General features: G+C 41.9%; 2 protein-coding genes across 3 annotated transcripts in view; both read left to right on the top strand.

Moving 5' to 3' along the window:
* The window catches only part of hephl1b (hephaestin-like 1b), a 24,918-nt gene extending 12,195 nt beyond the window's left edge, over positions 1-12,723 (top strand). The window contains exons 12-20 of one of the 2 annotated variants that reach the window (XM_019253204.2): positions 9,055-9,289; positions 9,409-9,548; positions 9,641-9,766; positions 9,873-9,979; positions 10,072-10,306; positions 10,592-10,731; positions 10,900-11,053; positions 11,183-11,197; positions 12,073-12,498. In XM_019253204.2, the coding sequence (XP_019108749.1) occupies positions 9,055-9,289; positions 9,409-9,548; positions 9,641-9,766; positions 9,873-9,979; positions 10,072-10,306; positions 10,592-10,731; positions 10,900-11,053; positions 11,183-11,197; positions 12,073-12,167 (1,247 nt within the window). In that variant the 3' untranslated portion in view covers positions 12,168-12,498. Of the gene's footprint in view, positions 1-9,054; positions 9,290-9,408; positions 9,549-9,640; positions 9,767-9,872; positions 9,980-10,071; positions 10,307-10,591; positions 10,732-10,899; positions 11,110-11,182; positions 11,198-12,072; positions 12,499-12,588 lie in introns of those variants that run through there. The other variant, XM_027273496.1, reaches the window with a different exon arrangement.
* Positions 12,724-13,797: 1,074 nt separating this feature from the next.
* slc43a2b (solute carrier family 43 member 2b) lies at positions 13,798-25,335 on the top strand. Its single transcript, XM_010755631.3, has 14 exons — positions 13,798-13,917; positions 15,166-15,525; positions 17,866-18,154; positions 18,292-18,347; positions 18,443-18,519; positions 20,659-20,751; positions 20,973-21,106; positions 21,558-21,754; positions 21,858-22,001; positions 22,697-22,826; positions 22,967-23,099; positions 23,548-23,621; positions 23,720-23,843; positions 23,928-25,335. The coding sequence occupies exons 2-14, from the start codon at positions 15,366-15,368 to the stop codon at positions 24,087-24,089; spliced, it is 1,773 nt and encodes a 590-aa protein (XP_010753933.1). The 5' UTR covers positions 13,798-13,917; positions 15,166-15,365; the 3' UTR covers positions 24,090-25,335.
* The last annotated feature ends 401 nt before the right edge of the window (positions 25,336-25,736 follow it).

The following is a 25,736-nucleotide window of genomic DNA, read 5'->3' as shown; positions in this document are numbered from 1 at the left end:
CCTCTCTCTCCTCCTCTCTCTCTCTCTCTCTCTCTCTCTCTCTGTCTGTCTGTCTGTCTGTCTGTCTGTCTGTCTGTCTGTCTGTTTGTCTGTCCCATCCGGTCGTAGAAGATGGTCGTCCACCATGAGCCTGGTTCTGCCCGATCTTTCTTCCTCCTAAAAGGAAGTTATATTTCACACAGGCTTCGCCCTCTACTGGACTCCGATCGCGTACATGTGATGGCCCACTGAAAATTTGCATGTACGTAGCCGGCCTATAGGGAACGAGGGTTCTTCTCCCCATACTTTTGGTTCCCAAGAAGACGAGGGATTACAGACCCATTCTTGACCTCTGTACCCGAACATGCGCATTGGTCGCAAAATGTTCCGCATGCTAACCATAGGGAAGCTGCTGGTTACAACCATCGACCTGAAGGACGCTTATTTCATGTCGAGGTGGCCCCAAAACACAGTAAGTTCCTGCATTTCTCCTTCTATGGAACAACCTAATTCCTCAATTGTAAGAGGTGCTGTCGCAGGAAGCAGGTGCAATACAGCCACCGCTGATCCTGGGCCAGCCGTTTCAAGCTCAAGGTACAGGCTGATGCTGGCAGGCTGTCGCGCAAGTGGTGATCCAGGAAGCAGGGCTGGATCCACCATTGCCTTTTACAGGGCCAATTAGTTGGGTTTCCCCAGCGTTGGTGCGAGGAGAGGGGAGTGGACCCACTGACATGTCCGTGGGGGACACTCTTTTCTTTCTACAACTTTTGTAGGTAGAGGCTGTCTCACGGGACTATTAGGGTTTACGCTGCAGCCATCTCATCATGCCACAAAGGGTTAGGCGGAAGTCCAATCTTCGCCCACCCTCTGGTAAAAAGGTTCCTGCAGGGGGTCAGAAGACAGTAGCCAGTGGCACGCACTTCTGTGCCACAGTGGGCCTCACGAGGGCCCCAGAGTCTTTGGAGCACTCCATCTTAAGCATGCTGACGTCAGCCAAGAGAGTGAGCAAATTGTGTGTCCTGTATGTCCACTCAAATTGTTTACTTATTCGAGGGGACGGCAGTGGTGCCATCCTTAAATCGAACCCCTCCTTTGTTCCTAAGAACATAAGGAGTTCATGGGACTCGGTCGATGAGGTGTGCAGGAGGTCTGAGGTGTGCAGGAATGGAGACCCCTGCAAGGTTAGACCCAATCTCACCCAGTCTAGCCAAGTGTTGCTAACTGGGATGGAGTTGGATCCGTTATCACTCCGAGGCAGGCGGCAAAGATCAATAAAGTGGCGACTGGGTCTTGGTACTAACCAGCAGATGGCTTGGCAATGGGTGGAGCCTCTCCAGCAGCAGGGTGTGCATAGATCGGGCTTCGCCTACTAACCCATAGAGTCCAGTAGAGGGCGAAGCCTGTGTGAGATATAACGAAGGTTACGATATTGTAACCCCTCTTCACCTTACACTGAAGTTTGGTTGAATGATGGCAGATGGCGATGCACCTACTTATATACCCACTGGAGAGGGCGGGCAAGTAGGCGTGCCCTGTGGGCCAGCTATGTACACGCTAATTTTCAGTGGGCCATCGCGTATACGCGATTGAAGGAGGGTTGTACCCATAGAGTCCAGTAGAGGGCTCCGTCTGTGCTAATATAACTAGGGTTACAATATCATGTTCGCTCATGGTGGTCATTTAGTTTAGACTGCCCATGTAAATAGTTTTTTGACATTATGATCAGCTTATATAATCACGTAGAGGTTTTCTCCAGGTTGCTCCGGTTCGCCTACGATCGTACAGTTTACTTACAATTGGTTTACCGCAATCTAAAATAATGTCATTTATGATTTGGCACTGTATAAATGTTTTGACTGAGTTGCCCGGTTCACCTCAAATAAATGTTATTAGAATGACATATATCTGTGTGTCTTCAGGTGTTCTCATCATATGAAAGTGTCCAGACATATGATGTATTATGACTTATACAGTATATAAAATTTAAGATGTTTCCTCCGGGTTTGCCGGTTGCTACAGTCTAAATAAATGTTATTTAGAACTAAATATATCTGTGTCTGTGGATCAGGTTTCTCACAGATTAACCTTCCCATATGGGATCAAAAATATTTTTATTTAGGATGACTTTATTTCTTTTAATAAAAAAAAATCATATCTGACATCTTGAACTTTTCCCTTACTAAAATTTTAATTTATGTGTCTGTTAAGTGACCTTTCTACTGAGATAGTGTATGAGGTCACTAATGTTTCCCATTAATGTTTGCTGTAACCATACAGTATGTCGCTACTGTACACACACTATGTGACATTTGTCAGATGGTTAATATAAAAACAACAACACAAACTAATCAAAAGCCCATCAGATTGGATTCATTGGGCTCTGTTTAAATTGAGTTTGCAGATAATTAGAGGCCTATTATTTTTGTCCATCCACAATGACACCACAATATAACACTGGATATCAGAAGGTGTGATTCCTCTTCATTCATTTATTAAGTACTTTATTGTACTGCATTCATGTTTTCAATTCAATCGACTCCTGATAGAAATATCAGCTGATAAATGCTTTACGTAAAGCAGCTAGTCGCTGAAATGACGCTAATGAGAGAGAGAACCTGAACAGTAAAGCTGTGATCTGTAAAACCAAAACAATGAGCTGAAAGACTCTAAAACATCCCATGAGTAACAATTACCTTCATCGATACAAAAAACCTCTCACACATCCAAGTAGTCATTCATACATTGTTCATGTACCAGTTCCCCTAAAACACACCACACATGAACACACCTCAAAAATCACATCCCTTTGAATTAGATGTGCTTAGGTATACAGCTTTTAAAGAATCGCTGGCATCAAAAGAGAAATTATTATAAATACAGCTTAAAAAACAGTGAATGTGGTAATAGATTTCAGCTTGGTGTGACAAATTCTATTTTCCATTTGAATGACTTGCTTTCTCAACCCAAATACAGATGCACAGTGTAAATCACTGATCATTTCAGAGATCAAAAAGTGGTTAGCTGGTGGTGTTGTTGGTGAATTACAACCTCCTCAGCTAACCCTCTCCTCCAACAATAATCTTAAATACCCTTCAGACATGTTTTAAAGACCAGTGTGTCAGATTTAAGGGCTTCTATTTACAGAAATAACAAAATAATATTCATAACTCTGTTTTTGTTAGTGCATCACCAAAAAATACTAAAGAAAAACTAAAAGAATGATTGCCTTTTTGTTACCTTAGAATGTAACTTTTATATGTACAGATGTGGAGTCCTCTTTCACAGAGTTGTCATGTTGAATACCATGTTTTACAGTAGCCTAAAAGGCCTTTCACAGTTTTTTTTGTGGGAGGCCACTGCAGTTTCACAGTAACACTAGAACGGAGAGGGTGAAGCGAGGAGGTTGCAGTCAGCAACTATGCTGTTAGATACACTCTCCACTCTTTAATACCTAGAATAGATTTGTTGTTTGTTTGGGTAATAATGTGTTTGTCATGTGTTATTATTATTATTATTATTATTATTATTATTATTATTATTATTATTATTATTATTATTATTATTATTACCTCCCTAAGGCATTGGCAAAGGACATTTTTGCGGGGTGTAGTGCAAACTGCAAGTCAGTGAAGGACAGGAGAAAAAACAGACATTTGTCTGGCAGATGCTTTAGTGATTCAAAGTGAACAGGAATAAGAGCTTCAACAGAACCCTTTTTTTTTTTTCAAACCGCTTGTGTGTTTCAGTTGCACATGTCTGCACCTCAAACATCGATTCACATGTCAAAACCCTTGACCTTTCATTCTCTTCACAGGTCTGTATGAGGTGAGCTGCAGAGTAACAGACAACTACTCAGCTGGCAGGAGGCAGCGGTACAGAGTGGACCCCTGAACTCGACACGGAGAGAAGAAACACACAACCACCAACACAAACACACACAGCCAACCAAGATTGTGCAGTATTTTATTGGTGCGAAGAGATAGAGTGGGATTACTCACCTGAGAGAGACTGGGGAATGGAGAACCACCACACCACATCAGAGGAAGGTGAGAAGATTAATTGCAGGATGATGTATTTCAGTGTTGTGAGCTGCAGCCTGTGATTAGTGGCATAACTTACTGTTTATTACTGTTTGTTAATGGAAGCAATGGTACATGTCTCCCAGTCCAGGCAATATATTTTGTGGAGAAAGGGCCAACAAAATTGGCTCACGCTATAAGAAAGTGGTGTAATAGAGAATACACCGATGAATCCTTCAAAGTTCAGAAGAAACGACAGTTCGACAACAGCACTTGGGAATTATGGGTAAGCTTACTGCCTTTGGATTGTTGTTGTATTTTCTTCACTTCTTTTTTTAGACGGAAGTAAACATGGGTTTTCTTTCCCCTGTAGGTCCAATAATCAAAGCAGAGGTCGGGAGCAGATTGTGATCACTTCAAGAACAAAGCCAGCCGGCCATACTCCATCACTGCACATGGAATTAAGGCAGCGGCGCACACATTGCTGTACAACCTGGTGAGATTTAAATATGAAAGAAAAATACAATGCATGCCGTTGTTGGTATTTTCTAACAAAGGGCCTTTCCATAGGACGATATTTGTTTCATGTTCTCTCAGGCTACATCATTGAATTGACATGGGATGTTCCACAAAGCTCTGGTCCAGGGTCTCGGATCCCAACTGTATCTTTACGCCTACTACTCCAGTGTTAATTTCATTAAGGTGACACACATATTCCCTGTATGCAGTAAAGTCACATGAAAGCACATGATTCACAGTATAGAGTCAACTTTTTACCTTTTGTTTATGTACAGGATCTGTACAGTGGTCTCTCTTGGGACTCTGTAATATGCAGGCGGGGTACCTGCAGGGTGACGGTCCCATAGACAGAGGAGTGAGGTGGAAAAGGAGTTTGCCGGCTCTTTATGGTGCATGATGAAAACCAGTCCTGGTACTTGGATGACAAATTGGGACGTACCTCGGCGTCGACCCTGGTAACTTCACGGCGGACGAAGAGTTTGAGGAGAGCAACTGATGCACGGTGAGAAATGAGAAGACGAAAACACGATCCATGTGAGAAAAGTATGGTCACACCAGCAGGAAAAGCATTGTGCGGGATTAAAAAACATAGGGCAAACCTAGAAGACAGTGAGGGCAATTTATCTTGCAGCTAGGTGAACATAAGATATATAAAACATATATAATACATAAATCAACAGGACACATGTAACATAACATTCCAATACTGGAACTTTGTAGAAAGGCGCTTTATGAAGTTCAGTCCATTTCCTTGTATTAGTTTACGGGCAGATCTGCCCGAACCAATATGGCGGCGCCGTTTACGTACGATTCAGCGCTCAATGCGGCGTCTATGTATATATGTCTATGGGTTCTGCCCGATCTTTCTTCCTCCTAAAAGGAAGTTATATTTCACACAGGCTTCGCCCTCTACTGGACTCCGATCGCGTACATGTGATGGCCCACTGAAAATTAGCATGTACGTAGCCGGCCTATAGGGAACGAGGGTTCTTCTCCCCATACTTTTTGGTTCCCAAGAAGACGAGGGATTACAGACCCATTCTTGACCTCTGTACCCTGAACATGCGCATTGGTCGCAAAATGTTCCGCATGCTAACCATAGGGAAGCTGCTGGTTTACAACCATCGACCTGAAGGACGCTTATTTTCATGTCGAGGTGGCCCCAAAACACAGGAAGTTCCTGCATTTCTCCTTCTATGGAACAACCTAATTCCTCAATTGCAAGAGGTGCTGTCGCAGGAAGCAGGTGCAATACAGCCACCGCTGATCCTGGGCCAGCCGTTTCAAGCTTCAAGGTACAGGCTGATGCTGGCCAGGCTGTCTGCGCAAGTGGTGCATCCAGGAAGCTAGGGCTGGATCCACCATTGCCTTTTACAGGGCCAAGTAGTTGGGTTTCCAGCGTTGGTGCGAGGAGAGGGGAGTGGACCCACTGACATGTCCAGTGGGGGACACTCTTTTCTTTCTACAACTTTTGTATGGTAGAGGGCTGTCTCACGTGACTATTAGGGTTTACGCTGCAGCCATCTCATCATGCCACAAAGGGTTAGGCGGAAGTCCAATCTTCGCCCACCCTCTGGTAAAAAGGTTCCTGCAGGGGGTCAGAAGACAGTAGCCAGTGGCACGCACTTCTGTGCCACAGTGGGCCTCACGAGGGACCCCTATGAGTCTTTGGAGCACTCCATCTTAAGCATTGCTGACGTGAGCCAAGAGAGTGAGCAAATTGTGTGCCCTGTCTGTCCACTCAAATTGTTTATTTATTCATTCCTTTGTTCCTAAGAACATAAGGAGTTCATGGGACTCGGTCGATGAGGTGTGCAGGAGGTCTGAGGTGTGCAGGAATGGAGACCCCTGCAAGGTTAGACCACAATCTCACCCAGTCTAGCCAAGTGTTGCTAACTGGGATGGAGTTGGATCCGTTATCACTCCGCAGGGCGGCAAAGATCAATGAAGTGGCGACTGGGTCTTGGTACCTAACCAGCAGATGGCTTGGTCAATGGGTGGAGCCTCTCCAGCAGCAGGGAGTGCATAGATCGGGCTTCGCCTACTATACCCATAGAGTCCAGTAGAGGGCGAAGCCTGTGTGAGATATAACGAAGGTTACGATATTGTAACCCCTCTTCACCTTACACTGAAGTTTGGTTGAATGATGGCAGATGGCGATGCACCTACTTATATACCCACTGGAGAGGGCGGGGCAAGTAGGCGTGCCCTATGGGCCAGCTATGTACACGCTAATTTTCAGTGGGCCATCGCGTATACGCGATTGAAGGAGGGTTGTACCCATAGAGTCCAGTAGAGGGCTCAGTCTGTGCTAATATAACTAGGGTTACAATATCATGTTCGTTCATGGTGGTCATTTAGTTTAGACCTGCTCCATGTAAATAGTTTTCTGACATTATGATTCAGCATTATATAATCACGTAGATGTTTTCTCCAGGTTGCTCCGGTTCGCCTACGATCGTACAGTTTACTTACAATTGGTTTACCTGCAATCTAAAATAATGTCATTTATGATTTGGCACTGTATAAATGTTTTGACTGGGTTGCTCCGGTTCACCTCTAAATAAATGTTATTTAGAATGACATATCTGTGTGTCTTCAGGTGTTCTCACTCCATATGAAAAGTGTCCAGACATTATGACTGTATTATGACGTATACAGTATATAAAATTTAAGATGTTTCCTCCGGGTTGCTCCGGTTTGCCTACAGTCTAAATAAATGTTATTTAGAACTAAATATATCTGTGTCTGTGGATCAGGTTTTCTCACAGATTAACCTTCCATATGGGATCAAAAATATTTTTATTTAGGATGACTTTATTTCTTTTAATTTAAAAAAAATCATATCTGACATCTTGAACTTTTCCCTTACTAAAATTTTAAATTTATGTGTCTGTTAAGTGACCTTTCTACTGAGATAGTGTATGCGGTCACTATAATGTTTCCCATTATGTTTGCTGTAACCATACAGTATGTGCTAACTGTACACACACTATGTGACACTTTGTCAGATTTAGTTAATATAAAAACAACAACACAAACTAATCAAAAGCCCATCAGATTGGATTCATTGGGCTTCTGTTTAAATTGAGTTTGCAGATGAATTAGAGGCCTATTATTTTTGTCCATCCACAATGACACCACAAATATAACACTGGATATCAGAAGGTGTGATTCCTCTTCATTCATTTATTAAGTATCTTTATTGTACTGCATTCATGTTTTCAATTCAATCGACTCCTGATAGAAATATCAGCTGATAAATGCTTTACGTAAAGCAGCTAGTCGCTGAAATGACGCTAATGAGAAAGAGAACCTGAACAGTAAAGCTGTGATCCGTAAAACCAAAACAATGAGCTGAAAGACTCTAAAACATCCCATGAGTAACAATTACCTTCATCGATACAAAAAACCTCTCACACATCCAAGTAGTCATTTCATACATTGTTCATGTACCAGTTTCCCCTAAACACACACACACATGAACACACACTCAAAAATCACATCCCTTTGAATTAGATGTGCTTAGGTATACAGCTTTTAAAGAATCGCTGGCATCAAAAGAGAAATTATTATAAATACAGCTTAAAAAACAGTGAATGTGGTATAGATTTCAGCTTGGGTGTGACAAATTTCTATTTTTCCATTTGAATGACTTGCTTTCTCAACCTCAAATACAGATGCACAGTGTATATATTCACTGATCATTTCAGAGATCAAAAAGTGGTTAGCTGGTGGTGTTGTTGGTGAATTACAACCTCCTCAGCTAACCCTCTCCTTCCAAATAATCTTTAAATATCCCCTTCAGACATGTTTTAAAGATCCAGTGTGTCAGATTTAAGGGCTTCTATTTACAGAATATAACAAAATAATATTCATAACTCTGTTTTTGTTAGTGCATCACCTAAAAAATACTAAAGAAAAACTAAAAGAATGATTGCCTTTTTGTTACCTTAGAATGTAACTTTTATATGTACAGATGCTGGAGTCCTCTTTCACAGAGGTTGTCATGTTGAATTACCATGTTTTTACAGTAGCCTAAAACGGCCTTTCACAGTTTTTTTGTGGGAGGCCACTGCAGTTTCACAGTAACACTAGAACGGAGAGGGTGAAGCGAGGAGGTTGCAGTCAGCAACTATGCTGTTAGATACACTCTACACTCTTTAATACCTAGAATAGTATTTTGTTTTGTTTGGGTAATAATGTGTTGTTCATTGTTCTATTATTATTATTATTATTATTATTATTATTATTATTTTATTTATTATTATTATTATTATTATTATCCTACCTTAAGGCATCTGGCAAAGGACATTTTTGCGGGAGTGTAGTGCAAACTGCAAGTCAGTGAAGGACAGGAGAAAAACAGACATTTGTCTGGCAGATGCTTTAGTGATTCAAAGTGAACAGGAATAAGAGCTTCAACAGAACCCTTTTTTTTTTTTCAAACCGCTTGTGTGTTTCAGTTGCACATGTCTGCACCTCAAACATCGATTCACATGTCAAAACCCTTGACCTCTTTTCATTCTCTTCACAGGTCTGTATGAGGTGAGCTGCAGAGTAACAGACCACTACTCAGCTGGCATGAGGCAGCGGTACAGAGTGGACCCCTGCACTCGACACGGAGAGAAGAACACACACAACCACCAACACAAACACACACAGCCAACCAAGATTGTGCAGTATTTTATTAGTGCTGAAGAGATAGAGTGGGATTACTCACCTGAGAGAGACTGGGAGATGGAGAACCACCACACCACATCAGAGGACAGGTGAGTAAGATAATTGCAGGATGATGTATTTCAGTGTTGTAGCTGCAGCCTGTGATTAGTGGCATAACTTACTGTTTATTACTGTTTGTTAATGGAAGCAATTGGTACATGTCTCCCAGTCCAGGCAATATATTTGTGGAGAAAGGGCCAAACAAAATTGGCTCACGCTATAAGAAAGTGGTGTATAGAGAATACACCGATGAATCCTTCAAAGTTCAGAAGAAACGACAGTTCGACCAACAGCACTTGGGAATTATGGGTAAGCTTAGCTGCTCTTTGTATTTTTGTTGTTGTATTTTCTTCACTTTTTTTTTTAGACGGAAGTAAACATGGGTTTTCTTTCCCCTGTAGGTCCAATAATCAAAGCAGAGGTCGGAGAGCAGATTGTGATCACTTTCAAGAACAAAGCCAGCCGGCCATACTCCATCACTGCACATGGAATTAAGGCCAGCGGCGCACACATTCCTGTACAACCTGGTGAGATTTAAATATGAAAGAATAAATACAATGCATGCCGTTGTTGGTATTTTCTAACAAAGGGCCTTTTCTCAGTAGGACTGATATTTGTTTCATGTTCTCTCAGGCTACATCATTGAATTGACATGGGATGTTCCACAAAGCTCTGGTCCAGGGGTCTCGGATCCCAACTGTATCTCTTACGCCTACTACTCCAGTGTTAATTTCATTAAGGTGACACACATATTCCCTGTATGCAGTAAAGTCACATGAAAGCACATGATTCACAGTATAGAGTCAACTTTTTACCTTTTGTTTATGTACAGGATCTGTACAGTGGTCTCTTTGGGACTCTGGTAATATGCAGGCGGGGTACTCTGCAGGGGGGTGACGGTCCCAATAGACAGAGGAGTGATGTGGAAAAGGAGTTTGCTCTGCTCTTTATGGTGCATGATGAAAACCAGTCCTGGTACTTGGATGACAATATTGGGACGTACCTCGGCGTCGACCCTGGTAACTTCACGGCGGACGAAGAGTTTGAGGAGAGCAACATGATGCACGGTGAGAAATGAGAAGACGAAAACATCGATCCATGTGAGAAAAGTATGGTCACACCAGCAGGAAAAGCATTGTGCGGGATTAAAAAACATATGGGCAAACCTAGAAGACAGTGAGGGCAAATTTATCTTGCAGCTAGGTGAACATAAGATATATAAAACATAATATAATACATAAATCAACAGGACACATGTAACATAACATTCCAATACTGGATCCAGTATTCGTAATTCATTGCACAAGATGTCAAATTATGATACGGTGACATTAATCATGTGTCTATTGAAGGGATCAATGGTAAGCTGTATGGTAACCTCCATGGACTGGTGATGATGCGGGGCCAGAAAGTGGACTGGTATCTACTGGGAATGGGCAACGAAGTGGACATGCACACCGTTCACTTCCATGCTGAGACGTTTACCTACAAGGTAACATTCACCACCGCTACCTGTGTGATGTAAACATCTCCATTCTTGCACAGGAAGTTCCTCAGTCTCGGTTCCTTTACTGTGCTCATATCCTTTTTTTTTTTGCTTCCCTTCCCTCTTCCCTCCTCTTCCCTCTTTTGCTTTCTATGCACTGTGTGTGTGCGGCAGACGGACCGCGTGCACCGGGCAGACGTCTTTGACCTCTTCCCTGGGACTTTCCAGACTGTGGAGATGGTGGCCGGTAATCCAGGGACTTGGTTGCTGCACTGTCACGTGACTGACCACATCCATGCTGGCATGGAGACAACTTTCACCATCAATGGTGTGTGGAAAGCTCTGTGTGTGTGTGTGTGTGTGTGTGTGTGTGTGTGTGTGTGTTTACATATTCAGTATACATTTATTGAAGAGGACTTATCTAGCATCTCACTTTTTTATCTTTTTCTGTCCCCAGAAAAATCCTCAGATGGTAAGATCTGTTTTTTTTCTCTATGATGCACACATTCTTAAACTTCCTTTTAGCACCATAACATGAAATAATTCAATCTAGATTCATTATATTTACCACTTTTCTTTTATTCATGTATAGTATGAATATAGATTAGAATTAAGAATGTGAAATCTCATTCGTTTTGGTGTCTTAATGCGAATTCAAAAGTAATGCTGAAAAACCTTTAGACTTAGTGTTCACTGTGACAGATTACTAACAACACTGTAGGTCATAATAAATTATCAGTGTACAACTCAGCATATTTCAAGAGTGTGCTAATTCATTTTCATGCCATACAGAAATAAACAGAAACCAGTGATGTCACGAACTGTCGACAGAGCACAGTATGAGTAAATATCTACACGCAGCAGCAGAGTTTGTTGAATTCTTAGCCATGATGTAAAGTTTTTAAACAGGCTAAAACATGTAAACACTGGACAGGTCGTAAATCATTTGGCCTGCTCACGATCGTAGCGTACCGTTCATTTCTCTTCTTTAGTTCAACACTGGTCAAAAGTGGGACAGCATGTATTGGACTGTTTATGTCTGGGATGTGATGTAATGAATGTGGAATGTTTCGTTAAATGTTATCTATCTTTGCTTAGCTTGTATCATCTGGGTCAGGCATTCCTTTAGACATGTGACGCTGTGAAATGTAGTGTAGACAAAAAAAATTAAATGAAATACAAACAACAACAACAATTTCATTCTGACCTTTAAGGCCAGTGTAGGCGAGGATCATGAATTTTGGATAATTCAGTGAGAGACACACAGGTTAGATGTGGTGGTTGTAAAATGTTTCATCATCATGTCCTACTTTCCCTGACTCCATTTTAACCTCTCTTATCTCGCAGTCTTCACATCGGCGGCGGGGGGAACTGAAGGCTCCCTAAAGACGCTGCTGCTCTCAATGGCGCTCGGTCTTATGGCTGTGGGTGGACTGCACTAATGAAGGGACTCTGTGTGTTACCACAACACTGGTCATTAATGCACATACAGTACAGGGACAAAATCACTGTTGTGTACGTTTATTACTAGATGTACGTTTATTACTGGATTATGTATGTAAATATCAAGAAATGATCAAGCAAGTCAAACAGTTGAAATGACTTTATTTCTTAGGATTAAAAGAAGAATTTTATATTGGTGGGTTGTTTCTATGTTGCCATGTTCTGGCCTCTTTGCACTGTGTTTGTTGCTTTGCTTGTTTTGCAAAGCATCGCTTTACCAAATATTTGATTTCTAGTTGAATGTGCAATAAAGACATTTAGTCAACGGCATGCGTGTCACTGGTCATGTTCATAATGTCATGTTTCTCTCACGCCACAAGATGGGGTTCATTCAGTTTGAAAGCAGCAAGTTGTCAAGTAGTGTGTGTGTGTGTGTGTGTGTGTGTGTGTGTGTGTGTGTGTCTCCTAAGCAAAGTCTGTAGCACTGTTCAAGCTCCCATAACGTTCAAACTAACAATACACAGAGCGGTTCAAAGGTGACTATTTTCCCTGATGTACTGTGGTATCCTCTGATGTAAGCTGATCAATGATCAATAAACCTTTTTTTGATAATGTGTAGGAAATGAAACAGCACTAGTGATTAATTGCATTTGATGTTTTGTTAAGAACCTGTGGCATCAACAACAGTGTGAGATCAATTGATCAGTTAATGGCTGATACTCAAACAGTCTGATTGGTTAATCTAGGATCGACAGATCAAATGCCCCATGGACAGGAATGAGTTTACAGACTGCCAGAGCTGAAATTTGAATTTCAAACTATTGATATATTGATCAGAGTAACAAAACAAATTACCATATCAGTGTTTATTCAGATAGGTTCACTGTTGGTCACTCAGTAATTGATTTGCATATTGATTACAGTTTCAGCAGAGTGCTCTGCAAGTGGGCAACTTGTACTCTGCAACCTGGAAAACAAGAGCAACATTTGACGCAACATCTGTTGCAGCAAACGTGTTTAATGTGACCTTGTTGCAGACTAAAATCAAAGACCAACAGCAAAATGATGAAAAAAAAAATATTATTATTATTAATTGTGTTTGTGTTGGATTATTTCAGCAAAACCAAACAGCACGGTCAGCGTGCGCATTATTGATCATGCATCATTGTCACATTAATAACAACTAATTACCTCAATGTAAGCATGTGTGCACGCAGCTCATTTGGTGGGCAGACTGCGGGCTCTGAAATGAGTCACACTTCCACCACATCACCACAGCCGGTAAACACTTTACGCAACCAGGGCGTCACCTCTCCGATCTGCCCGCTGCTCTCCATCAATACTGTTACTGATCCAGACAATAACACATCGTTATCAGCGCAAGTCCATTATGTTTTCCACAAGACTTTGTTTGGCTTGATTAACCCTTTCCACTCACCGACTTAAAGCCCATTACACAATGATAAAATCAAACTGGTGTGTCATTCATATTAAAACAGGCTTTTTTATGGGATTTACAGCGGAACTATTAAAGGCAGATTCCAAAAAGTATCTCCGCATGGAGTCCAAACGGAGCGCCTATCAAACAATCCACTCGGTCTGGATACAGTGTGCAGACATCAGACAGACACTGGTCGATAGGGGGCGCCACATGAAGACTGCCTATATATACCTGGGCCTGCACAGATAACTGTTATTTTAGAGGACAGGAAGTTGGAAGCTGGATGGAGCTGTCTGCAGCCTGAAGAGGTAAGAAAGTTTGCATTTGTCTGGACAGCTTCTATACACTCTGAGGAAAAAGGTGCCTTTTATCCATTTTCAAGATTATTTAGGGAGTTGAATTAAAAAAAAGAAAAAGAAAAAAAGGGGTTCATTAAGTCACAAAAGCAGCACTTTGTGTGCAACAAAACCATTCTTTTGGTGTTCTGAAGAAGCTTAACAAGTTTAACAACCCCTTTTCTCTTTTAAATGTTATGTGGAATACTGAATAAACAAATGTGTTCTTTAAGTCACCCTTTGCAACAGTTGGAACACCTTTGACCAAGAGTTTTTGTGAATGTACGCATGGCTTTAAATGGATTCAATGAGGCTGCTACATGCTCATTGACTGAAACAAAAAAAGTTATAGGTAAAAAATAGGTAAAAGGTTCCTTGCAGAACTGAAAAAGGTTTCACCGTGGTATCAACATAAAAAAATACTTCTTTCTAACTGGAACCTTTATTTTGAAGGGTGTACCTGTAATTTACTCAGTTGAATTGAATTTTACTTTAGTTTTTGTTTGTTTACTCGAATCAATCTGTTTATTAAATGAGACAACAGATGAACTCTCAGACAGGAGTAAGTTCACCGACTGATTTATCCCCTCCAACTCTACAGATTGTGTGTTAGACAGAGACAGAGAGAGAGAGAGCATGGCTGTGTGAGCTGAGTTGTTGATTGTTTGTGTGGCATCTCTTTATGTTTTGATGCAGCACAGTAATTGCAGAGGACAGTAGCAGTTGGATGGGCCTGAGAGGACATTTAAGGGTTGTGCAGGGGAGAGAGGGGTGGGCATGGGGTAAGGGAGCCCCATTTGTATCCAGTTTGGACCAGTTTTTCCACCGATGCCAACATTATTAGTTTCTTTGTGATGTAAGATCTTTGTCCCTGCAGCAGAGTGATGTAATGATCTTTGCACTAGCGAGGGAGGGTTAATAATTCGCCGCCGTCATTAATATTAGTTATTCTTACCTCGGTTCTTTGTCCAATTGGAGGGGAGGGTTTAAATTAATCAAACAGTTTTGATTCTGTGTAAACTCTACAAACACATTTGTAGAGTTTACACAGAGCTTTACACACAGCTTCATTTTCACTTTGTCTTATTGTGCAATCTCAGTTAGGTTCAGGTGGAGTTATCTTAGTGATCTTATAAAACCTGAGCCTTCCTGTCCTTCGATGACTTCAGTGATAGGCTAACTATAAAACCTCCTCCTTCTCTCGTGCCTTTCTCTCCACAGATAAGTGATCAGTGATCCTTCATCCCGAGCGTCAGTCAGAGAGGCTGTCTCTGTGCTTCCAGCTTACTCTTTTCTATCCTCTGCTGGCCCCTCTCTCTCTCTCTCTCTCTCGCTCTCTCTCTTTGTCTCTCTCTGTCTTTCTTTTTCTACTCTCTACATTTCTCTCTCCTGGTTCTGCCTTTCATTTCTTACCCTCAACCATGCCTCCGACCTTGGCCTCAGCGTTTGCCCGGCGCTGGTGGATGGCAGTGACTGCCATCATTGAGAATCTGCTGTTCTCTGCTGTGCTGCTGGGATGGGGATCGCTCCTCATCATGCTCAAGTCAGAAGGCTTCTACTCTTACCTTTGCAACGAAGAGGGTGAGTCACAAACTGTTTTGTACTTTTTTTTGTTGACAAAGGGATTGCTTCAGTACTTGCAGTACTGTCACATTCCTTTTCTTTTGTCCTTGTGATGTGTTGTAAATCATCCTGCGATGTGTCCTGAAATGTCCTACAGTGAGCTGTTAAAATGAGAATTGGTCAGTGAGTGTCCTCGTCAGTGAGTGTAAAGAGAGAGAGGGGGGGGTTATTCAAGAGACGTAACTTAACACTGCTGCCTTTTTGCCTCTCCCATTCTCTAAGAAGAATAAGTGTTTTTTTGTGGCAGTTTCATGAGCTGTCTTTTTAGAGAAGATCTAATCTGATCAGTTACAGTACAGAGAGAGCAAGGGCCTGAGTTGAGTTAAAGTCTCCGGTGGCTCCATCTAAACTGAAGACAGTTCGGTTGTTGCTGCTGTAACCCACAGACAGGTGCTTTGTGATTTTAAGTACAAAGGTGGAATTGATGCACACAATGACCGCCTATCAGGTCCAGATAACGGTAAGCAAAAAGGGAACGTGAGAGAGGAATCAGGTCAGACTTGTCCTTCGGACCTCAGGTGACACTGTGTCATGCCCCATGTCCAGACTGTGGTGAGTCCTGCTAATCCGACAGGCACTAACCTAATGGCTGGATTCAGTTTTCAAATCTCAGCAACCGCCTTATCTTTTAGGGAGTTTACACAGTTGATTTTTGTGACTGCTGATTTCTAGGAGGATGTTTTTCTTAACTGCCTGGCACCACCTTCCTTATTAATCTACACTTGATCTACAAGTGATGCAACTTTTATCTGAGAATTAGTTTGACCTTAAGAGTTAGCAGCAGAATCACTAGAAACATCAACCAATCAATTTCAACTCTAGTCAAGTTTACCAGCAAAGGTACAGCAGTTTATAGGATATTAAATGTTCCACCTTTTAAGTAGCAACTGAGCATCCACAGGCTTCGACTTCCTGGAGCACTGCCACACACACGTCTTATCTTCTTCGTTCTGATAATATAAGAGGACCAGCTCAGCTCTTTTCAGCCATGTGACATGTGATAGAGGGACAGAGAGGTCCGCGGTTTTATTACTGGTAATAATATGAAAGTTTAAAGTCCACTGATACAGGACAGGGAGGGGGAGGAGACTGATAGCAAAGTGATGAACACTAGAAATCGGACAGGGAAAAAAAAGTGGTGGACAAAAAAAAGATAAAGATGATGCAGTGCTGATTAGGATTTGCACATGCAGCAGAGATATTGTAGTTAAAGCTGGAGTTTATATGGGTAGGTCAGCGGGTCCGAGAAACCACATGGTAAAGCTGGATTTCCCATTATGCTGCCTCACTTTAAATAAGTTGGTCAAAGTGTATAATATGCAGTTATTTGTCATGTGTTTATGTTTTCAGCTATCTTTGGACACGATAAACAAAGCACATACTCCTCAGACTTTGTATTAATCAGAAAGGTTTCAAACAGGCAACAGACTCAGATATCATCAGAGGCTGAGGATGAAACAGTGCACGTGTGTGCACCTTCGTAAACTGTTCATTTCGCAGCATCCTACACAATAAAACCTTCTTATAACACATCATGTCACAACATACTATTATGTGCCCACTCAGACTTAAACTCTGTCAAGCAGCTGCTCCCTTCAGCTTTGCTGCATGATGCTTTCCCGTATAAGGTTGTCGTGTCACAGTGTTTCACGCAGGGATGTCACACAAACACACGCATCCGTGACTACGAACACGTCAGCTGGCTAATACCACAGACGTCTAAGTCAGAGTAATTCAGAAAACATCAGCTCACGACTAAACTGCTGCTCCCCTCTCTCCTTCACTTGATCTTTGCACTCTGCCTTTCTCACATTATCTCCTTGCAAGTTCTGATTATAATGTGAAGTTTATTGCCATTATCACTTTTTATCCCTGGTAAAAACCTGGCAGCTGTGGTTGCCAGAATTTTACTGTAATAAATGGCGTATAATCTTTTCTAATATGACGGTAATATGATATTAGTACTGTTGATTTCACGTTTTATTCCTTATTTTAATATATCTGATTTTATGGTGAAAAACCATATATTAAAACAAACCATGATATTAGAAGATTGTAAAATATCCTGATAAATGGTGTACAGTGTTTTACTATATAATTAACAGTCTCTAATATTTATTTATTCAGTATAAATTCCCCGAAAATGACGTATAAATAAAGTTTCTGAAATCTGACAACACAGTCATACTTTTACTGTCATGGTTTGGCAGTTTTTCACTGTGAAATCTACAGACAGATTTTTTTCAGTGTATCAAACATCTCATCTGACAGCATATTTTCCTCTTTGGTGTTCTTCAGGTAACAGCTCCAGCTACAATCTGTCCCAACCACTGACAACACCATCACCCGAGTACGAGTACTTTGACAACGAGGATGCCGTGGTTGGTCTGGGAGATGGAGTGGAGATGAGGCCCCTGGTCGATCTGGATGGGCCCATGAGGATGAATGGCTGGCTGATTTGTAAAGAACAGGATGAAATGCTAAACCTGGCGTTCACAGTGGGCTCTTTCCTGCTCTCAGCCATCACGCTGCCACTGGGGATTGTCATGGATAAATATGGGCCTCGCAAACTACGACTGCTGGGCAGGTAAGTAAAGACCAGGACGAACCATGATGTTGTTTATAGAAGAATTTAATGTCATTTTTCATTTTGTGAACGCATTTCTATTCACTTCCATTGCATTGGGAATACGTGAAAGCATTTTAAAAGTGATGTATTTTCAGCACGTGCTTTGGATTGTCCTGTCTTCTCATTGCTTATGGAGCCTACCAACCAAACGGTAAGTTCATTTTAAAGATTTCTGATGTATTTGCAACCATGTACAGTAGTTTGGTTATTGACAGGCTTGTGATGTAACATCTTTGTCATTTGCAGAGCTCTCTGTCCTTATCTTCATTGCCCTGACTTTCAATGGCTTTGGCGGAATGTGCATGACCTTCACCTCTCTCACAGTAAGTGTGTGCAAGTGTGCTCAATGTAATCCTCCTGCTGCCGAGCCTTTGCACCTACCAATGTTTAGATGATAAGTCTTTGTCTCATTATTACAGTTCTCTTATAAAAGTTTCCTGGTTACCCGCCGGCACACCCTCCCTCCTCTTGTCTGACATTTTGGCACTCATTTTTTTGGCTTCTTACACTGCACCCTGTAACGGGGGGGTGGAAGGTTGCGGGCGGGGCTGGAGACTGGAGAGAGACAGAGTAACCCGTGCTTTATTATTACTTTCTACTGCATTTATTATTGTGCTTTAGCAAGCAATCATGACACAGTTACTGTAATGTACAAATCACAGATTACTATGTGAAAACGAATGTGCTGAAGCACGACTAGCAATGCAGCATCCCTCTCAAATGGGAATAATGAGGCCTCAGAGTGCAGCTGCAGCTGCAGTGAAAAGACAAAAAAAGAACCAGGAGCAGAACAGGACAATCAGAAACATAATCATGACACCTCAGAATCAGTGTCCCATTCATTCTGTTTGGAAAAACAACACACAACAGACAGTTTAAAAATAGGAAAGCATCCAAATCGATGCAGCAGAACCAGATATCATCTTTTTTTATTCCACACATTCTTCTTCCTTGTCAAACCTTACTCAAACTGCAACTCCCAACAGACAAAGTTCAGGTGTGAAACTCTTCAGCCCCAAACCACATTGGCAATTTATCAGACTTTGTGCAGCTTTACATTAAGCAGTATATGTAGTAATACTCCGCCAGATCAGTAAACAGACTTTGAGATGTAGAATTGGTCAAGATCCCACCACAGAAAAAACACTGCTGCTCTCTTTAAGAGTTGCAGGGTTCACAGGTTCATCCCCTCACCATTCCTTTGCATTCTTTCCCTGCTGTTCCTCATCCTCCTGTTCCCCTCCCCTTGCCATCAGTATAGTCTACCGTGACTCATATAGGAGTCCTGGGCTGTGCCATGGAGACTCTGTTCACTATAGAGGGGCTCTACTCCAGTAAATCTCCCAATAAAATGCCCCTTTTCTATACCACCACAGGCTGTTACTGTGATGCACATCATCATTCATGAGGTGTTTGTTGCATCTACCTAAATTCCTCATTGGTTTCCACCACAGGCCTGAATGTCAGCGATGTAGTAAAACCATAATTTAGGTCTTTGTTGCCCTTTTCATGTAGACTTCAGGTCATGGAGGCCTCATGGAGTGTTTTCCGTTCATACCATCTTTCACTTCATCCTGATATACAGTATGTGAACGCCTCAGTGTTGGGTTAATCATTAGACTGCACCTTGACTCCTTGATCATGACTCCACCTCAGGTCTTCAGCCATTCAGTCTCAGCTGAAGGATGTTGGGTAATACTCAGCTGCCCTCAGCAGCCACCGCTGGCTCCCTGCCAATGTCAGTTGTCAGGTCACCTTTTCCCTTTAGGTTTGTCCGGCCGCTGCTCATGTATCTGTTTCAAAATCTAAAGGACCAGTTTTCCAAGTAGCTCTAATGATATTACTGAGAAGTACTATAACCCGGGTGATCACTGTGCATACTTTATCAGTTTAGCACACACACACATGCCTCTTCCTCGGCTTCCCCAGGCTTATGTAATAGAATGTGCTTGTTGTTGTTCAGTCTGTTGAAAACAGAACAGCTTGTGAATGCCTTTGTATTTGGCTGTTTTGCCACCCACTGTCTCCCCTCTGCTCTCTTTCCTCAAACGGGAGTAAAGACAGAGAAAATGTCAGCTCACCTCAGTCACCCCCTCTGATTGTTTCAGCTGTTCAGGGAAGGTGCCGTGCGTCGGACAGCTGTGACGTTGTTTCATACCGCATTTAGTGGCGTTCTGCGTCGCTCTCTCGTGTTTTATTTTTCTTTGATGTCCTTTCTGTAGAGCCATGTGCGCTTGCTAATTGGTTCCCACTGTCCACTTTGACCCCCCCTGTCAGTAGGCTCCATCGTCACAGTGTCCCCAATCCGCCTCCGTCCTCAAGCTTAGAGCATCTACGCTGCAGCTGAGATCCCCGTGATCTTGGCAACAGATGGTTTAACCTTTATACGTACATACATGATGGGATGGATTCAAGAGGACAATAAAGAAAAGTTCTCTCTTTCTCCTTTTCTTTCTCTCTAGCTCCCAAGCATGTTTGGTGACCTCCGTTCCACCTTCATCGCCCTGATGATTGGCTCCTATGCCTCATCTGCTGTCACCTTCCCTGGAGTCAAGGTAACAAACTGTAGGCACATCACACACCTGCAGTGACACTTCATGTGTATCTCAGCCTTCATGATCATATATATTCTCTTACCTTGAAGTGTTACCACATTTTCTACTGTTACCTAACAAATGCAGCCCTGGCTGAAGTATAATTCATACCTCTTTTGTCTATGTTCTGACTTCCTGTGTCTCCTCACCTTGTATTTATTGCTCACGTTTTGTCTACTCAGGTTATCTATGACCTCGGCATATCTTTCATAACTATTCTGGTTGTGTGGGCCGCCTGTGCTGGACTGGTCTTCTTGAACTGCTTCTTCAACTGGCCACTGGAACCCTTCCCAGGACCAGATGACATGGACTACACGTTAGTACCACAGATACACACAATGGCACACAACAAGAGGACGTCTGGCTGAAGTCTAAGTCATTTCTATAAACGGAGTAGACATTCTCATGGAGCCTTTCCAACAGTCCCACAGTATCAGTGATCACTGATAGTAAAGATTTAGAAGCAAAACTAGTCTGTTGTATGTTCTACAGTATATACACTAGTCATCACCATTAACACTTATGTAATATGTGCAGAAATGTGCAATTTACTACAGTTAACTACTGGCAGTACAGTTTACTGCTGCCAGGTTAAAGTCTGTCTGCTGAAGATCACATGTCATTTAAATGCCTACACTTAATAATTACACAGGAAAAAATGTATTGAGTGGAAAAGATTCCTGTATGTCACTATTTATGACTTTTCTATTCTTCCATGGCCTCCTCTCTTGTCATTTCATTTGTCACTCCTCTTTTATTCCTCTCAGTGTGAAGATCAAGTTCAGCTGGCTCGGCTTTGACCATAAAATCACGGGGAAGCAGTTCTACCACCAAGTGACCACAGTGGGCCGCCGTCTCAGTGTGGGCAACAGTCTGAAGCAAAAAGAGCTGGCCACCAAGGATGGACACAAACTGTGCCTCTCTACCATGGACCTGGAAATGGATTGCAAACCAAAACAAGAAAGTAAGTGTGCCTGAACACAAAAGCACCCGACCCCGTCTCTTTGTGCTTCTCACTTTAATGGCCGTCATTTACACTCTGTTTGATTTCTGTCTCTCTCCTGCAGCCCAGTCCTTCATGAAAACTATGAGCAACCCGATGTTCCTGCTCAGCCTGGTGACCATGTCCGTCACTCAGCTTCGTCTCTTGTTCTACATGGGGGCCATGAACAGCGTCCTGGAGGCTCTCAGTGACGGAGACCTTAACACAGGTTTGTCTCCATGCATTCTGTTTGTAGCATCTTTCTGTGTGTGTGTGAGTGTGTGCAGAAACATGAGAACTTGTTTCTTGCTGTTTTTTATGTCATGAACTGCTCAGTAACCTTGATTGGACTTTGATTTTTCATTGAATTTTCAGTGGAGAGAATGGAAGTTGGTAAGACTAAAATCCTATAGTTGTATCAGTAGATCACTAAAGCAGTTAGAACTGAAGCTCTAGTCTTGTATAGGTTTGTGATCCACCACCACTGCTTTCTAACATTTCTTCATAGCATGTGTTGTTTGACCTTGGCTGTTAACCCAGTCCTTTAGCTGTCATTCATCTTGAATCTGAAACCACTAAGTACCATTTGTTGTACTAAACATTAACTAACTTTGACCTTAAGCACATGCTCCTATGAGCAGTCTCACATGACGCTCTTTTCATTCAGCATTACTCCCCTGGCCATAAATCCTCCCAGAACTTTCGAACAGTCGTTTTTTTCCCTGTATTCTCTGTAGGACTAATAATTAACTGTACTGTCATAGTCATTAACCGGGTAGAAAAAGGTCCTGAACCCATCTTATCATTTTTTTGTCCTTCTCTATAACCCCTACCCTTTCTTACTTTTCCTCAATTTCTAATATTCATTGCACTTTTTTTTTTACATCCTCAACCTTCTCATCCTTGTTCTGACTGCTCTTTCAGTGAGTCTGTACTCCTCCATCTTTGGTGTGCTGCAGCTGCTTTGCTTGATGACCACCCCTGTGATTGGTCAGATCATGGACTGGAAGCTGAAGGACTGTGATGACGGTGAGGAAAAGGATCCCCTCAGCAAGTGAGTCAACTTCCAGCTGTTCCTTAGACTGCCTTAAAACCCCTTTCTGTTTTAAAAGACATTATCGATTGTTTGTTTGATGAATAAAACTAACTAATTAAATCTTATCTCTCTTTCTTCTGTCTGATTATGACGTCCAGGGGGGGAGTAAAGACAAAGCGCAGAGACAAAAAGACCCAGAAGGTGACAAATGCCCTGCGAGCGTTCATCCTCACAAACATGCTTTTGGTGGGATTCGGGATCACCTGCCTCGTGCCCAATCTCCCCCTGCAGGTGAGCACTACACTTCAGGGATACAGCTGACAAAGTTATTGCTGCATCTTTTGCAGATCATTCTTAGGACCCAAGATCCTGACTATTTATTTATAAGTATCGTAGAATGTTATAACCTTATACTCTATGTACACTTGTAAGCCTGGCTATGTCCACTAAATCCATCCGGATACAGACTGAACAAACAAGATATAATTATTCTTAATGAATTTGTGTTGATTATTTAACCTTTGAGGTGTAGTAGGATGTTGTTACTTTTGGACAGAGTCAGGGTAGCTGTCTCCCCCAGTTTCATAGTAGTAGTAGTTGCATATTTAACAGTCAGACATGACAGTGGTATTGATCTGTTCGTCTCTCTGCAGCGCTCTGCAAGAAAGCATATATATATATAAGGGTCAATAAAGTATGAATGTAAATATTGATTTCTTCTATTTTCATCTTTTCTCAGATTGTGTCATTCGTTTTGCACACTGTGGTGAGAGGATTCATTCACTCTGCTGTTGGCGGCCTCTACGCTGCTGTGTAAGTCTTACACACATCATCCTCTTCTTCTTCTTCTTCTCCTTCTGTGGAAACAGTTTCAAACTTCGAAACTAAATGTACTGCTTCCGTCTCTGCAGGTTTCCCTCCTCCCAGTTTGGCACTCTAACAGGAATGCAGTCTCTGGTCAGTGCTGTGTTCGCTCTACTGCAGCAACCTCTGTTTCTGGCTATGATGGGACCCCTAGGGGGAGACCCACTCTGGGTATGAATTCACACACACACATTTAAAAACACACATGCACAGATGAACCCTTCGGGCATTGCTAATTGTTGTGTTATCCTCCAGGTCAATGTCGGACTCCTTGCTCTCAGTATGCTGGGCTTTCTGCTGCCCCTCTACCTGATCTTCTACAAACGGACGCTTGAAAAAGAAGTACAGCAAAAAGAGGACAACGCTAAGATCTACATCAAAATCAACGGCTCTGACATCCCTGAGGCCTATGTTTAGAGAGAAGTAGATGAAAAAGATGTTTTTTTTTACTGAAACATCCAGTAATACCTGCATACAAAGAGACAATAGTGTATCACATTTAAACATGATGCATAATTTGTAACAAAACACACAATCCACATCCATTTTCCAAAATCCCACCGAGATAAGCTGATGCTGCTGTTGTCACGGAAACCGTCCATGGGACGTTCGTTGAGGAGGAAAGTGAAACGTGGAGGGGAAAAGAAGAACAAGAGAGAGGAAAGACTGTGAAAGGAAAGAGGCATCAGCCCTCTGCATTCCCCCCAAATCCTCTGACTTGTCTTTTTATTCCCTCCTCTCTGAGCAGCACATCGGTGCATCCGCTTTCCGCATAAGACTGCTTCAATATTCCTCGTGTGAGCAGAGAAAAGGAAAACTTGGCGCCGTGAATATCCACCGATATATCTTTTATTGGAGTCTTTCTTTCTGTTGTTGTTTACTGTGTTTACTTTAAATTATACTGATTGTAAATGCCATCGCATGGTGCTACCTATCTATTCATCAGCTTGATTTTAAGAGACGGTGGAAGGTAAGTGGGACTAAGTGGCATTAATGAGTGAGGAGAGAAGAGCAGTCGTAGTGATTTATTGTTGTTGCTGGATAAAACTTTTTGGGGGCTGTATTCTGTAAGAGAGACATCAAACAAGCCGGTATATTTTGCTAAAAGCAAAATGTCCATGTATGTTTGGAGTATTTATTTTATTTTCCTGCTTTCTTTAGTTTTCTTTTTGTACTTTTAGTTTACCACGTTTGAATATACCTGTATCATGTAAAAGAGAAGATTTGTTCAGTGGGCTGCATGTTGGAACTTTTCATATCTCCCCCCCCTCCCTTTGTTTTGTTTTTTTAACATTCACCAAATACCCTCCATCAAATCATCATCATTCAGACGCCTTAGTTTAAAGTTGAGAGTGTTTGATTCGGTTTATGTCACTACTGTCAAGAGAAATTCAGCACTTTACGCCCTGTTAAACCCCTTTCATTTCACACACATCAGCTCCTTTCAGCACTTCTCTCCCAATGCCTACGTGCCTTGATATGTGTATTTATTTTATTTCACACTCTCTCTCCCACTACAAATTTCATGATGTTTTTAACGTGCACTGTGCTGACAATGACTCACATGTCTGTCGTTTGCACAGAGCTCTTGTAGAGACGTTTCGTTGTGCAAAATATGGAAGAATATGTGCAGGTTAATAAAAATTGAGTTGATCACTTTAAATGTTTGCTGTTTTTTTTTGTTTTTTTCCACGTCTCACTAGGCTACATTATATGTGTCAGTGTAACTGTATCTGTGTAATTCTTACCTGGTCGCAGAAACGGTGGCTATTTAACACTCACCTCTGAGTACGGTGACATTATAAAAGGACAGTTCTCCCAGTTAACCCAGTTCTCATGCACAGGGCTCACTTGTGGTATTGTTATGGACACATGAAGCATTTATTAAAAAGAAATGTTCTTGATTTGCAAAGCAGATTTATTTGTTTCTGAGACTTCATAAATCTCGATTACAAAATGAAGATGTAAGCACGCCGATGGTGTCTGTCATCAGGCTGCAGCTGGCTCCTATAATGATCTATTGTTAGGCTTGTAATTCAGTTTTGAGGTTACAACAGTGTCCCT

The sequence above is a fragment of the Larimichthys crocea genome, chromosome XXII (assembly GCF_000972845.2).
Source record: "Larimichthys crocea isolate SSNF chromosome XXII, L_crocea_2.0, whole genome shotgun sequence".
Classification (NCBI taxonomy): Eukaryota; Metazoa; Chordata; class Actinopteri; family Sciaenidae; genus Larimichthys; species Larimichthys crocea.
This window is presented reverse-complemented; position numbering and strand designations above follow the sequence as displayed.